Source organism: Rhinolophus ferrumequinum, chromosome 3 (genome assembly GCF_004115265.2).
Source record: "Rhinolophus ferrumequinum isolate MPI-CBG mRhiFer1 chromosome 3, mRhiFer1_v1.p, whole genome shotgun sequence".
Lineage (NCBI taxonomy): Eukaryota > Metazoa > Chordata > Mammalia > Chiroptera > Rhinolophidae > Rhinolophus > Rhinolophus ferrumequinum.
In genome coordinates, this window is record NC_046286.1 from 92,098,589 (window position 1) to 92,112,953 (window position 14,365).

Below are 14,365 nucleotides of genomic sequence, written 5' to 3' on the forward strand. Positions count from 1 at the left end.
CACAGCTAAATAGGGACAGAGCCCAGATTTGATCCCAGTTGAGAACCCATGCTCCTAAACACTAGAGTATGATTCCAAAGTACTTAACAATTGTGTCGCTTATGCAAAAGGAGAGGTTAGAGGCCAATTAAGTTCATTAGCATTATAGAAATAGCAGCAGTTAAAACTACACTCTAGAGTTTCTCTTGGAAGTAGGAGGAAGTTTCACTCTCATTCAGATATAAGCTGGGTCTCAGTTATTTATTTATAGAGGCAGGAAGGTCCAAAATAAATCCCCAAACGTCACCTTAGCCAGTATTTATAAGCTCTTTTCTACTAAGTCTTTCACCAGAGTTGAACATTTACTGATTTAAGTTTCACTCTTTTTATTACCTATGACTACACTTGAACTATTTTATGGTGAGAAAGTCCAAAAATATATAGCATGATGGGAAAGGAAGATAAATAAAAGGAGGGAAAGCCAATAGAGCAGTGTCTTGGAGTCGAATAAAATGCATGGAATATAGTTGATAAATGTTCTGTGTGAGCGTTCCCTCCATTTGGACATTGCTTCGCTGTTGGATTTGTTTCCTCTGGCCAGCCGATTACTCTTTGGATGGTGTCAGCGTGCCATTTTTCCCCCTCAGAAGCCTCGGTCTTCACCTCCTCTTTCCTCCTAGCCTTCAGGGAAGAAGCTCCTGCATGCGGTCATGTATACCCGTTCCTCTCTCTCATCTGCTTCTCTCTGAGTTGCTTGCTCTCTGGCCTCTCCTTCCTCTTCCTCCTTTCCTTCCTCTTCCTCCTCTCCCCTCAGAGTCTACTCTCTGCCTGCCTGTCCATCTACCTCATCCTTTGACCTGCTCTCCAGGCACGAGGAAGCTCCTGCAATTTCTCCCACAGTGCACTGTGCTGCTGAAATTACTGCCCTTTCCCGTGGGGTGTCTGTCCCCCACTCTCTCACCACCCTCCCCACACTCCTTCTCTGGGCAAGCTCCATTCAACCTTAAAAATTCAGCTCTGCTCTTGGCTCCTCCGCTCCTCCCAGAGGCGTCCCTAATCCACAGAGTTGGGGTGAGATGTCCTGCCACTGGGCCTCCTGGGCGCTCCTGTCACTGTTGCAGTAACTGCAGTTATTTGTGCACATATGAGAGAGTGTGTGTGTAGTCACCTCGCACCCTGAACTCCGGATGTTTTACATAAAACACTTTCAATAATGGATAAATGAGTGAGTGAGTGAGTGCACACAAATACGTATAGTTCTTCTCCACCCCATAAAAATCTTGCTGTTCTCCCAAACCATAATTCTGTTTCTCGCCTTCCTCAGAAAAGTGGTACCTAGGTTAGCAAGCGGGGTGTATGGACAAATAGCAGGTTGTCGGAGAGAGAAAGAAAGAAGGATAAAGAAGGATAATGAGTTCTGCTATAAGAACGCACAGCTTGGGGTGACAGCAACTCCCCCCGCGCCCCCCCAAGCCTGAGGCCTCTCTTCCTTCCCTGCAGAAACGCCCTTTCCGAGGTCAGTGACACAACAGTAATCATCCCAAAGACCCCTCCCCGCTTGCAGACCCTTGTTGCATTTGGCCCTGCTGCCTTTCCTTTTGGGTGCATTTCCCTCTTTGCCATTAGTGTCTGTGACATTGCGGTTCCAGTTTCTCCTCCTTACTTTATGGCCCCTCTTTGCAGTTCCCTTTTTTCTGCCCACCCCTTCCTGTCGTATTCCCCTGGGGCTTTGTATCCATCCTACAAGCTCTCTCAAGACACTTACGCACACCCATGGCCCATGGCTTTGAACTGTTGTCTCTAGGCGCCCACCTCAAATCTTCATCTCTCCTGTGCCCGGTTCCCGATCTGGTGCCCTGCCTGTTGCAGCCTTTTGCTGGAGGCCTGCCCACGACAATTATTGTCACCCCAAGCTGTGCATTCTTACAGCAGAACTCATTATCTTCCTTCCTTCCTTCCTTCCTTCCTTCCTTCCTTCCTTCCTTCCTTCCTTCCTTCCTTCCTTCCTTCTTCCGATTTCCTTCAACCTCCAATTTGCCCATACACCCCCCTTTCTATCCTATGGACCCCTTTTCTGTGCTTTCACCCAGCATTTACATCACTATCTCCTGCTTTTCTTCTGTGATCCCAAAACCTCATTGGCCACATCCTGTTGCTTTTACTCCTATAACGTCTCCTTTGTTTCCCTCTTTTTCATCTTCACGACTCCAAGTGATACCGTCAATACTCTTTTCATGAACTAGAAAAGAGCATTCAGGAAGTGACTTCCAGATTGGTGTCCCCAAAATACAGATAGGCCACAGCACACTGACGGGACGCCCAGATCCCCTCAGTGGCACCTGTAATTAGAACCTCTACATGTTTTTATTCTGGTAACCAAAATCCCTCTGATACAGCCCAGCCCATCTTTATCCCTACAGCTCCCAGTCACAGGACCGAACTCCAGACCACTGGATGCTGTCACTTCCCAGCCCCTCCCAGGCTGTTTGGAGTTCATACTTCAAAAGCATTTCCTCTTTTTAAGTCCTACTATGTTAAGGATTGCTTCTCCTTGATTGCTTTCTCTGTCCCTGTATCCTTTTCACCTTTTGGAATCCAGTAGCCTTTTGCATGGATCTGATATCTCTTGGTGTGCTTCAACAAGTGTTATCATCATCATTGTTATCATTGTCAATAAAACCACAATATCACATATTAGCTTATTTTTGTGTATTGGACATTATGCTAATCACTTCTACTGCATTTTATCATTTAATTTTTTTTTTTACGATCTCATTGAAATATGTGCTGTTTTTGAGAGTACAATTGACCCTTGAGCAACATGAGTTGGAACTGCATGGGTCTACTTAGATTTTTTTTTTCCCCAGTAAGTATACAGACGGCCTTCCATGTCTCTGTATTTCATACCCATGGATTCAAGCAACTGCTGATCGAAAATAGCATTTTCGATCCACTGTTGGGAATCCGCAGATGCAGAGGGCTGACTGTATGCATTGTTCTTCGCCATGTTATATATGGGACCTGAGCATCCTCGGATTTGGGTATCTGCGGGGAGTCCTGGAGTCAATCCCCTGTGGATACTGAGGAACAACTGTAGTTAAGTTTTGGGGGAGTCAAAAGTTCTACATGGATTTTTGACTGTGCAGGGATCGGTGCTCCTAAATCTCACATTGTTCCAGGATCAACTATAATTAACTTGCCTAAGGTCCTAGAGCTAGAGACAAAAATCCTCAGCCAGTCTGAGTGCCACTGTAGCCTTGGGGTTAAGATGCCCTGCCTGATACCAGACTCTCTGAGTTCAAATCCAGGCTCCTTCTTACCAACTCTGCAACTCTTGGCAAATTACTTAATGTTTGTGCCTGTAGTTCCCACAACTCTAAAATGAGGGTGATCAGTACAGTATCTACCTCACCTAGTAAGCTATTTAGCACCTAAGAAGTGCTCCATTAGCTTGTCTGTTATCATTATGTATGTTGTCTGGCCCACGTTCATGCCCTTGCACTTGGCTCTAGCCACTTCCTTCTTTCTAATCCCGCCCAGCCCAGCCTGATCACCAGCTCCTTGAGGCTAAGAGCTGGCTCTCTTCCTCTCTGTGGATTTTCTTCAGTGTCCCGAACAGTAGTTTGCATAGAGCAAGTGCTCATTCAGTACTTGCATTGAATTCACTGAATGTTCCCAATTCTTTGAGATAAGGTTAAAACTGGAGTGTCCCCAGAACTAGAATTACAGAAGACCTACTTTGGTCTCACCTGTTACCCAGCATGTGCCAATGTCTCCTTAAACTGATAGCATTGTAGTAAGAAGTAAGTGCTCTCTGCTTGTGCATAAAAAAATTAAAAGGACACCTGTTAAAAACATGTAGTGGGGAGAAAACGAAGTTCCACAAATACCCAAATCTATTTCTAAGGGCTGCCTGCGTTCCTCTCCCCACCCGATTCTGTTCTGAAGTCTTGCTCAAGTCTCCTCAGATGTGTAAGAAATTCTCCTTCTAGTAAGTTCTTTCCAAGTGGGACCTCCTCGCTCTTCCTCAACAAGCTTGTTACTGGTGACTGGGCTTCGGAGGGGCTCAGACTTCGTTCCTTCGTGGAAGCCCCAGAGGACAGCGTCTCTGTCTGTGGTGGCGTGGGCTTCTCCTGTGTGAGGAGCTGGGTGGGGGTCTCCACACTCGTTCTTGTTTGTAGACGTGAGCACTGGAGACGTGCCGGCTGTGTGATCGTTAGTCCTCCTTACGAACAGACCAGATTCAGTGAGATTTGGCTCATGAGGTCTAGGAGTTTGCTAGGAAATCCAGGTCAAGCCATGCCTGGAGCTGAGATGAATGCATCCTGTTTCCACATCCTGTTTGTGGCAGGGCTGAGGGTGGAGAGGGGAACACCAGGTTTTTCCCATGGGGATTGTGCACGTGTGCACCGCATGCGGAAGCCATGTGACGGCATGTCCTTCAGAATAGTTCACGAGTCATTTCGGCCCAGTTCAGGTGGATGTGTCTTTGCTGTGTGACCAGTGCCCCCCTAGGAAAGAGAGGTGGGCACTCGTGCTTGTTAGAGCAGTCCCAGGCGACAGGGGCTACCATTGTCTGATCCTTCAAGCTCACCAGGGTGGCAAATACAGGCAGCACAGCAAGCGTAGGTTTCAGAAAATAAGTGGGCTGCACCAAGAGCCAGGCATTAGTGTGTATACGATGTATTCTTTTGCTTTAATCAACGTACCAGTAGCCATCTGTCAAGCCGGTGGGCACAAGGGCAAGGTCACTGTCCAGCGGGCTGGAGCTCCCCGTGCGCTCCCCGTCTGTGACTGGTCATCTGCAGCGCACCAGCCCTCGGGCTTCGGCTCAGGTACAGTGGTGAGTTTGAGGCAGTTGGTCTCCAGGTTTCCTTCCAGCCTGGGCCGTCCTTCATTTGCCGACCCGATCCAAAGTGTGCCCTTTGGCCACGTAGCACCGACCAGTTCTACGTGGACTGTCCACATAGGCTGCTGTGCTGTCGCTGTGTCAGCGGTGTGTTGGACAGAACCTTTGAAGCTCTGCTAATTGTGGAATTGAAATTCTCTAAGCCTCGTGTTCCTAATCCATGAAACATGCACAGTAAAAGCTCTTTCCGAAGGTCACTGTGTAAAATGCCTCGCACGCTGCCTGGCATAGGAAAGGTGCCCACATTTCACTTCCTGTGTCCCCACCTCTAGAATATAGGGCACTGCCCATGGCGATGGCAATGTCACTGTAGTTTTCATCCTGTCTCATTAGATGGTACCACACACAGAGCTCGTTGATGGCTCCTTAAAATATGCCATTCCCACCTGAGCTTTCCTTTCCATGCTCCAAAGAGGGGGACACTGGGAGACAGCCACATTGTCCCCGAGCGTATGCAGTGGCAGCCTGCTGAGGTATGTGTTTGTGCAGGCGGATCTGTGTCTGCACACGTGCGCGCGCCGTCACACAGCATATTTGAGGGGCTCAGCATTCCAGAGTGCAGGGGCTCGGGGCAGGAGCAGCTGTGCCAGAATTCTCCACCTCAGCTGTTCCCCTCTGAAAACTGTGTAGCCCTTAACTCCGTCTGGTGAGTGAGCCTCCAGCTGACCCAGCCCGGCTCGAGTCCACACGCCGGGGCTGCATCCTTCCTGTGGGACTGCTGGAGACAGATGCAACGGCCAGGAGGTATTTAGTATCGGTGGCCGCTGGTTATTCTCTCTCCCGCAGAGCAGGTGATCAGAATATTGGGCCAGGGACGGGGGGTGGGAGCGGGAGGGAGACTCTCAGTAAATAAACAACATTCCTCTCCTGGCAGGAATCAGGGAAGACCCATACCTACAACTTCTCTATAAATCCTCCTAACAAGACTGTAAAGTAAATGGTAGTCTGCGGTTGAGGAAACCAATGTTTAGAAAGGCTACGTCACTCACCAAGATCATGATCACAACCTTGGGTGAGGCAGAGGTGGAGTTCCGGTCTAGACCTGTTTATCTACCAGGGCCAGGCCTTCTGTCGTAGACTCTATCACAAAGACCACACAAGGACAGATGCACACTTAGGAAAGACCAGTGATGGGCTAGGCAGCTAATGAAGTTTAACTGAATAAACCTTTTTCCAGTTTCTGTAAGGATGGGTGTGCTAGGCCCTGGAAAGATGAATAGGATAGCAGAGATAGCTGTTCTCCTGCCGCCCACAGAAGACATGGCACAAGGACATAATGCTATGTGAGTACAAAACAAAGGACCTGCGGGGGGAGTGACAGTTAGCTCCTGGAGGACAAGCGTGGGGCCGGGAACCATATAGATTGGGTGTCAGTCAGGGTCTGTAGGAAAGGCAGACATTGAGATGATGTTATTATAGCATGTCGACCTTCTGCATTTGTGGGGGCTGGTTCCACAGCCCAGCTGATGCTGTTCCCTCTGTGTCTGATGATGTGGCCTGAAGGCAACAGGACTAGCATGTACAAGGGGAAAAAGAGATGCAGGGAAGTGGGGAAAGAGGACAAACTGCTGCCTACGAGGATGGGCTGAAACCCACATCATTTCTCATCACCTCCAAGGAAGCCTCCGCCTTTAGTGGTGCAAGGAACCCGCAGAAGCTTCCTTCCTTCCTTCCTAACATAACAGGCTACAGGTCCAGGACTGAAAGAGCCCAAGGAGGGGACTTGGCAGGATTGCAAGCACTGTGGGCCCAGCTGCTACCCATGCCACCCTGTGACCCAGGGGACATGTGATGACATGTGTCAGCTATGCCCTGCCATGACCTTGACACACAGAAAGAAAATGGCTCATATTCTACTTCTGCTTCCTGCATCTCACACTGACCTGGAACTGTGCAGGGAAGGGAATTCTGGGAAACATAATCCGGCTGTGCTAAATTGACAGACTACAGACCCACCACCGGCTCCCAAAGGAGTAAGAACCAGAGGGATAATTGGGCAGCTTCTAAGACAAAAATGGAGGGGAAGGGAATTCCAGGCAGTCATAAGATGTGCGAACGCGTGTGAGTATGCTTTGGGTATGGACACGTGACTCTGTCAGTGGAGCCCAAGGGCCAGCTCGAGGGAGCAGCTGAGGAGTTGCCTAGTGGTGGGTTTTGTGTTAGAAGGACCGTTGTCAGTGTGAGGAGGTGGGACCAGGTGTCCCCCAGGAGGCAGGGAGACCAGTGGGAAAAGAGAGAGATGCTAAAAGTCTGGAACTTGTCAGAGCCTTTATAATGGTTCTGCTTTTAAAATTCTTCGTCTACTGGCTCGTTCCTTTATCCAGTCCTTAAGGAGTGGCTCCCACGTGCCAGGCACTGGGGATGGACACGTGGTATTCAGCATTAAACCCGGCCCCCAACCACTTGTCTAAAAGCTTTGTCTAAGTAAAACCTTAGAGTCAGGACAATACTTGAAGAATATTGGCTGTGCGTTTTATCTTACTGTGTTCTGGATTCTTTTCTGAAATCTTCCTTGTAATACTATTATTTGTATTTGGGAGGTGTTGAAGTGGAAGGTTATGGGGATGAAGAAGGGAGGATGGCGGTGTGTTTTCCCAGTCTCTCCTGGCTTAAACCAGTGGTTCCAAGCACATACATAGATCAGAGTAAGCCGGAGAGCTTGTTGAAAAGACCTTCAGGCCTCGCCAAAGCGCAGAGTTGGTTTCTCAAGATGTGGGATTCTGGAGCCCTGAACAAGTTCCCCACAAGGCTCTAAAGCAGCTTGCCTGCTGTTACGAATCACAGGCCAAACCCATTTCTTGTCTGTTGGTTTGAAGCTCTCCGCTTCCGCTTCCGTGTGTCCCTTCAGATAAAGCCACGGGGTCAGAAGGGGGAAAGCTGTGAAGCAAAGTTAGAGCAGCCAGAGGGCTGACAGAGTACAGAGAGCCGCTGCGTGGGTGCAAAGGTGGAGTGTGTGTGGATGGGGCAGAGGAGATGCGTGGAATGTAAGAGCTCAGAATGGTGACGGATATTAACCAGACTGAGTGTGCTGATGATTTTGCAATATATACAAATATGAAATCGTTGTGGTGTACACCTGGAACTAGCAAGGGTACATGTCAATCATACCTCAAAATGATGACATTTGAGATGACAGGAAAGCATGAGTTCCCGTTTTCATAGTATTCATAACATCAAAATGTCTTATCAGCTGTGTCTGAAGAAATTAAAAGTGAAAACAGAACAAAACAAAAGAAAGGCTAAAGTAGCTATGGCAGTGGCCGCCAGGGAAAGGACCCAGCCCTCTGTGCTGCCACCAGGACGTGTCGGGCAGGCAGGCAGGCGGCTCCCACAGTCATGTTCTGGAGTTGGCCGGTCACTGTGCCTCCAGCATGGCACCAGTGAGGCTCGAAAGGGTCTCTTATGCCCGTAGCTCCTCCAGCTTTGGCCTTCAGAGGTGGCTTCACCAACTCCCCTGCTGCCCTCAGAGCAGCTGACAGAAGAATGCCCGGCAGCCCCAGCCCCCACGTCCCTTCCCGGGTTCTTCTGCCTCCAGACAGCACAGCAGCCAGTGTGGCCAGTGTGGCTTGGGCACTGGTGAATGGGAGCCGCTGTTTTTTTCCACTGAGAAAGTTCTGACCAGCTTCCAGAGCCATCGCCATGGAAACAGACAGAGAAGATAGTTGAATGGAGCCTCTTTTCCTCCCATCTCTTCCTTTCCCCACCCCGAGGCCGAAGCTGATAGGGGCTCTTTGCAGCCTGGCTTTCCCTGCAGGTCCATGCAAATTTGATAAGAATATCAAAGGCCAGCTTTCCTTACTGTGCCAGCGTTGTCGTCCTCTGGGATAAATTACCCCGTGTGCAGTCTGTACCAGGCAGAGTGGCAGTCCATTTTCACACTGTTCTTGAGCTGGGGCCTGCGTCACGCATACTGATCACCAAGCTGCCTTCCAGGGGCACGGCACACCCTTCCCAGTAAGCCAGCCAGCCTCAAATCTCAGCCACATTTCCTTCCAGAAAAGCCTTTCCTGGACCACATATGTATTACACATACACAGTAAAAAGTGGAAATAGAGGGAATGAATAATTTTGTTCCATTTACAGAATAAGTAGCAGCCATTAAAGAACGTCAACAAAGCTGCTTACAGTTTTTTTATTTTTATTCCTCATGTGATAAAAACCAGCTTTTGTGGTAAAAACTGTACTAAAACCCTGTTTTATTTTGCTTTTGAAAATTCAGTAATTTTTAAGATAATAAAGACCTAACTAAAATTTAAAGTTCACACCCAGGCCATCAAAGGAAGGCATTTCGTTTTTTACTGGCTACACCAAACACAGAATGAATAGGAGGAGTTAAAGGCCTTTTGATTTTTTTTTTTTTTTTAACACTTTAGTTTGCTTGCCTGTGAAGGGAACATCAAAAGATAAAGCTTGGCCTGGGGTTGCAGACTCCAGTGGCCACGTCACAAATTTCAATTGTACTTTCAGTGCCAGTAATTAGAGAAAACACAGCGTGTTTTGGCTTTGGATTCAAGTATTGTGCCTGGCTCTGTCAATGTAGTGAGAGGCCCTTGCCCTCGTGAATCTGGTATTTTCCTGGGGGAAACATTGGTCTGGGTGTCAGAAGAGCTGAGATGAAGCCCCAGCTCTGTGACTGAGAATTGGAGAAGTCACTTACATGAAGACTCCAGATCTCAGTGTCATCATCTGCATAATGAGGCTAGTTCTTTTCAGGGTCTCTGTGAGCCTGCAATACGATGACTCTGATAGGAATGTGCTTGGTACACCAAGACCCAGTGCTTTGCAGAAGTTGGTCATTTTTACTTCTTAAGCACTGAATCTGTTGGGATTATATTCAGTTACATGTGACTGAAACCTGACCTCAGTATTGAGGCAAATGACGGCGTGTTTGTTTCACACACCAAGGAGTCTGGACATAGGTATCTCAAGGCTCGTACAGTTGCCCAAGGAATTATCTCCTCTCCTCCATTATCTTCAGTATGTAACTCTCTTCCTTATGAGAAAATGATGACTGCTAGGGCATTGTGCCCATGTTTCAGGCGGAACCAAGGGAAAGGGCATCAGGTAAAAGACACATGAAAACTGAGTCAGTCCTGTTCATCAGGAAAACACTGCCTTTTAAGTGTTTTCCCCCCACTGTAAAGATCCAGTTATATCTTCTCGGGCAGATACAGACCTGGCGTCCACTAGCTAGCTGCAAGGGACTGTGGGGGAGGTGGGTATTTAACAGGGTACACTGTCACCCAAACAAAATCGGGGTTCTTTTAGTAAAGAAGAAGATGAGCATGGATATGGAAATGGAGGCAAGTGGCCTTGCCTGCTGTGACCACTCACTGAACCGTTGCTGTCTTGTAGCATGTCCTTATAATGTACCCAATTATACTGTAAACTCCTGGAAGGTGTGGGCCGTGTGTACATGTGTCAGCAGGCTGTGCGGGGCTTCATTGTCTATACCAAAAAATAAATCCCAAATAAGAAATCATTGTTGGTTGTTTTTATATGAGATGTACCAGTTGCTGATGCCTCATTATAAGAATTTAACGTGTGCAATAATACGGCATGCCCTCTAGTACATCCTGGGGGTTTTTGGAAGATCAGTGACTGACTGTGAAGGAGTTGGGAAGGATTTATCACGTTTCCCGCAAATAAGACCTAGCCGGACCATCAGCTCTAATGCATCTTTTGGAACAAAAATTAATATAAGACCCGGTCTTATTTTAACATAAGATGGGGTATAACATAACATAACATATAATATAATATAATATAATATAATATAATATAATATAATATAATATAATATAATATAATATAATATAATATAATAATATAACATAATATATACCCATTCTTATATCATATAACATAAGACCGGGTCCTACATTAATTTTTGCTCCAAAAGATGCATTAGAGCTGATGGTCCGGCTAGGTCTTATTTTCGGGGAAACAGGGTATAACCTCTCAGTGCTGAGATCCATGCCGCTACCTTCAGTGGTATCATCTGCATCAAAGCTGGCATCCGTACAGCAAGTGTTTATCAACTTCTTAGGCAGTTCAGACCCATGAGTCACCAATGGAGACTATTATGACCCAAATGGAAAAGAGAAGACCCACGGAGAGGTGCTTTGGAAATCCTGGAGGATGAGTCTATGCGAGCCCGGCTTTGATTCTCCCTGGCCGAGCCTCTGTCCATGGGCTCTGCACTTCTGCACTGTGTACAGTCCTGGCCTGAGTGAAGCTGTGGCCCGGACACGAACGGGCCACATTGTGGAGAGATGGCTTTTGGCTGCTTTTCAGGCATGAAACTCTGAAACTTCTGCCAGTGTCCTGCATCATTAACTTTCGGTACAAGTTACCAGTTGGTGAATGAAAGGACACAGATCTCTCTCAATGCACCTTTGTGCAGGAGTTTTAGATTCAACAGGGGTGCAGCCTTGTCTTGGCCTGGATAGCTTGTTGGCCACCCCTGAGCTGCCACAGAACCAACCCCTTTCATGTTGAGACACTGAAGTGCATTTTCAGTACTAAGACTTGACTCCTTAGGGAGCGCTGGTTGAAAGAAAAGGTCAGCTGTCACAATCCCTAGCTTTTTGTTGTTGTGTAAGCATGTGCAGGCATGTTCTAAATACCATGCAAGTCATAATTCACTGAAACCTCTAGGAAAAACTATGTAATTGGTATTATTATTGTCTACGTTTTGCATAGCAGTAAACTGGGCTTCAGTGGGACTAAGTCACTTGTCCAAAGTTACTAGTTAGTACACGGTGGAGCTGGGCTTTGAACCCAGGTGGTTGGACCCCAGTACCCACGTTTGGAGCCATTGTGCCGGGCAGCTTCCTTAGGAAAACATTGGAGACGTTATTCACATCTGGATACCAGTCAGCTGCACACACATCTCCATGGTGACATCATGTTAAATCATTGGGGTGTGTATGTGTTTTTTAAATTCTAAGATAAACATGGATTGCCTTTGTGAAGTGCACTTGAAAAATGGAAGAGGAATCACTGCGAGGTCTGACAATTAAATTCGTGGCCTTGTTGCAACGCTATTGCTCACCTTTCTTTGATATCAGAGGGATTATTCATTATGAATTTGTGCCAACTGACAAACAGTTAACCAAGTTTGCTATTTGGAAGTGCTGAAAAGGCTTCATGAAAAAGTTAGATGACCTGAACTTTTCGCCAACAATTCATGGCTCTTGCATCACAACAATCCACCAGCTCACAGGGCACTGTCTGTGAGGGAGGTTTTAGCCAGTAAACAAACAACTGTATTGAAATACCCTCCCTACTCACCTGACCTGGCCCCCAATGACTTCTTTCTTTACCTAAAGAGAAAGGAAATATTCAAAGGAAGACATTTTGATGACATTCGGGACATCGAAGGTAATATGACAACAGCTCTGATGGCCATTCCAGGAAAAGAGTTCTAAAATTGCTTTGAAGGGTAGACTAGGCGCTGGCATCGGTGCATAGCTTCCCAAGGGGAGCCCTTCGAAGGTGACCGTAGTGATATTCAGCAGTGAGGGATATAGCACTTTTTCTGGCATGAGTTCAAGAACTTAATTGTCAAACCTCATATGTCTATCCTAACTATTTGCAGGGAGTTAATGTTTAAAAAAAAAAGGATTTGCAGCAGAGAGATCATGTTTCGATACCCACAACTTTCATATAAGTAATATAATTAGCAGAAGATTGAAGGATAACAAAAATGATTGTTGCTAGGGGTAAAATTTCGTACCTACCTTGGCTCTTGCTGTCTAGTTTTCTGAGTAAGAGGCTCTCCTTCTGAGACATCTTGTATAGGAGGAATACGCCCACCTGCAGTGATTCTGATGGCAGTTTTACACCAATGATGTTATAAAAAGGGGATGGGGCAGAAAAATTTTGAAATTTTGGAAATGTTGAACTTTTTAAATGTCCTCTCAGCACTTTGCAAGTGTGAGAAATTTGGTTTGTGTGGTAAGAGAGTCCTCTTCGAATCGGAATTAAAGATTGGTTGGTACTCTTATTTTGAGGCAACATCCATACTTAACTGCCATTTCTTTTGGAGAGTTAGTATTACATGATTGGTGGACCCAAACCACTGCCCACGATATGTGTCTGTATCCAAAAGCTACTCACCATCAAGAAAAAATTATTTCGTATACACCATGTGTGCTATACACAATAAGTTAAGTTGGTACAGTTCTTACTGCTTAAGGAATCTAAGGACATAAGCAAATGGGAATAATATTCTGCTGAAAAATGCATAAAAAGCTGTTGACATCATGTTCAGTCATTGCTGTGTTTCTGTTTTGTTTTGTTTTAATTTTGAGAAAAACATGAATTGCTTATAGAGAGTGCATTGGAGAAGCGGAAGAGGAATTATTATGTTCCTCCAAATTATTTGTGGGAAGTTAATGTTTAAAAAAATAAACAGGAGGAAGCTTGGCGATATAGAAACTGCTGGCGTCTAGAATAGGAGATGCGGTGACAATGCCCCAGTGAACAGTTACAGGAGGTCACGTTTCTGGGAACTTACCGAGTGCCAGGCACTGTGCTCAACTCTTTACATTCATCGTCTTGTGTAATTCTCCTAACAGTCCATTCACGTAGGCGCTGTTGTCACCATCATCACTTCACAGAAGAGAGCATGGCTTCGATTTGTGGTAGTGCCTCACTCCTGAGTGTGTATGTGGGCACTTACCTGTGCTGTGTGAGGCCATTGCCCTGGATTTGGTGCTTCCAACACCTGCCTTGATCATGTAGGAAGGTGACCTTGTAACAAAAAGCCACACGGTACAGGCTGGGAATATACCGTGAAATTAAAGAAAATGCCTCTATGGGGATTGTTTGCACCAGAGTGACAAAATGCCACCAACATTGTCATTGATACTAAATATCCAGAGAGTTCTAACAGTACGCCAAATTTGGCAATAGGATTACTTTCAATCCCAACCAGTGAGTTTGCAAGGCTAAATTGTACCACGTGTATGAAGTCCAGCAGCTATTGGCTGTGAAGGGCCCCATCTCTAGGGGAAAGCCAGAGAGGCACAGGCGGGTGAGGTGCAAAATTTAAGGGGGGCACTTGCTCCTTGCACCCGTCCGACCCGGGAGTGAGGACCTCCCACGCTGTCCTGGTCCTGTGGCTGGGAAGGGCTGAGCCTGGAATTTTTACAGACAACAGGTAGTATGAATGGAATTTGGTTTCATATTCATTTCTATTAAATAGAAGAGACATGCTCCTATGATGAAAAATATCTTTGATACCCAAAGGATGATAATACCAAATTAAGGAATTACCTCTTTCACACAAAATGATTTGTCACTAAATATGCAAAATATTAATGTGAGTAGTTAGTAATATTTATGTAAGTCATAAAGCAAAAGAAAATATTAAGTACGAAAAAGCCCCTCGACCCGTTTTCCTTCCACCTCCCCCTGCCCATGCACAATTCAGTAGCACAGATGTCTCAGTCCTTTTTCTACTTCTTG

At 46.4% G+C, this 14,365-nt stretch overlaps 1 protein-coding gene across 7 annotated transcripts in view; it reads left to right on the forward strand.

The window, feature by feature from the left end:
* SASH1 (SAM and SH3 domain containing 1) overlaps positions 1-14,365 on the forward strand; it is a 230,628-nt gene that overhangs the window by 145,518 nt on the left and 70,745 nt on the right. Inside the window, exon 1 of one of the 7 annotated variants that reach the window (XM_033097504.1) lies at positions 6,006-6,171. The exons of the other annotated variants lie outside the window; for them this stretch is intronic. Within the exon in view, the coding sequence (XP_032953395.1) occupies positions 6,077-6,171 (95 nt within the window). The 5' untranslated portion in view covers positions 6,006-6,076. Of the gene's footprint in view, positions 1-6,005; positions 6,172-14,365 lie in introns of those variants that run through there. 7 annotated transcript variants of the gene reach the window in all.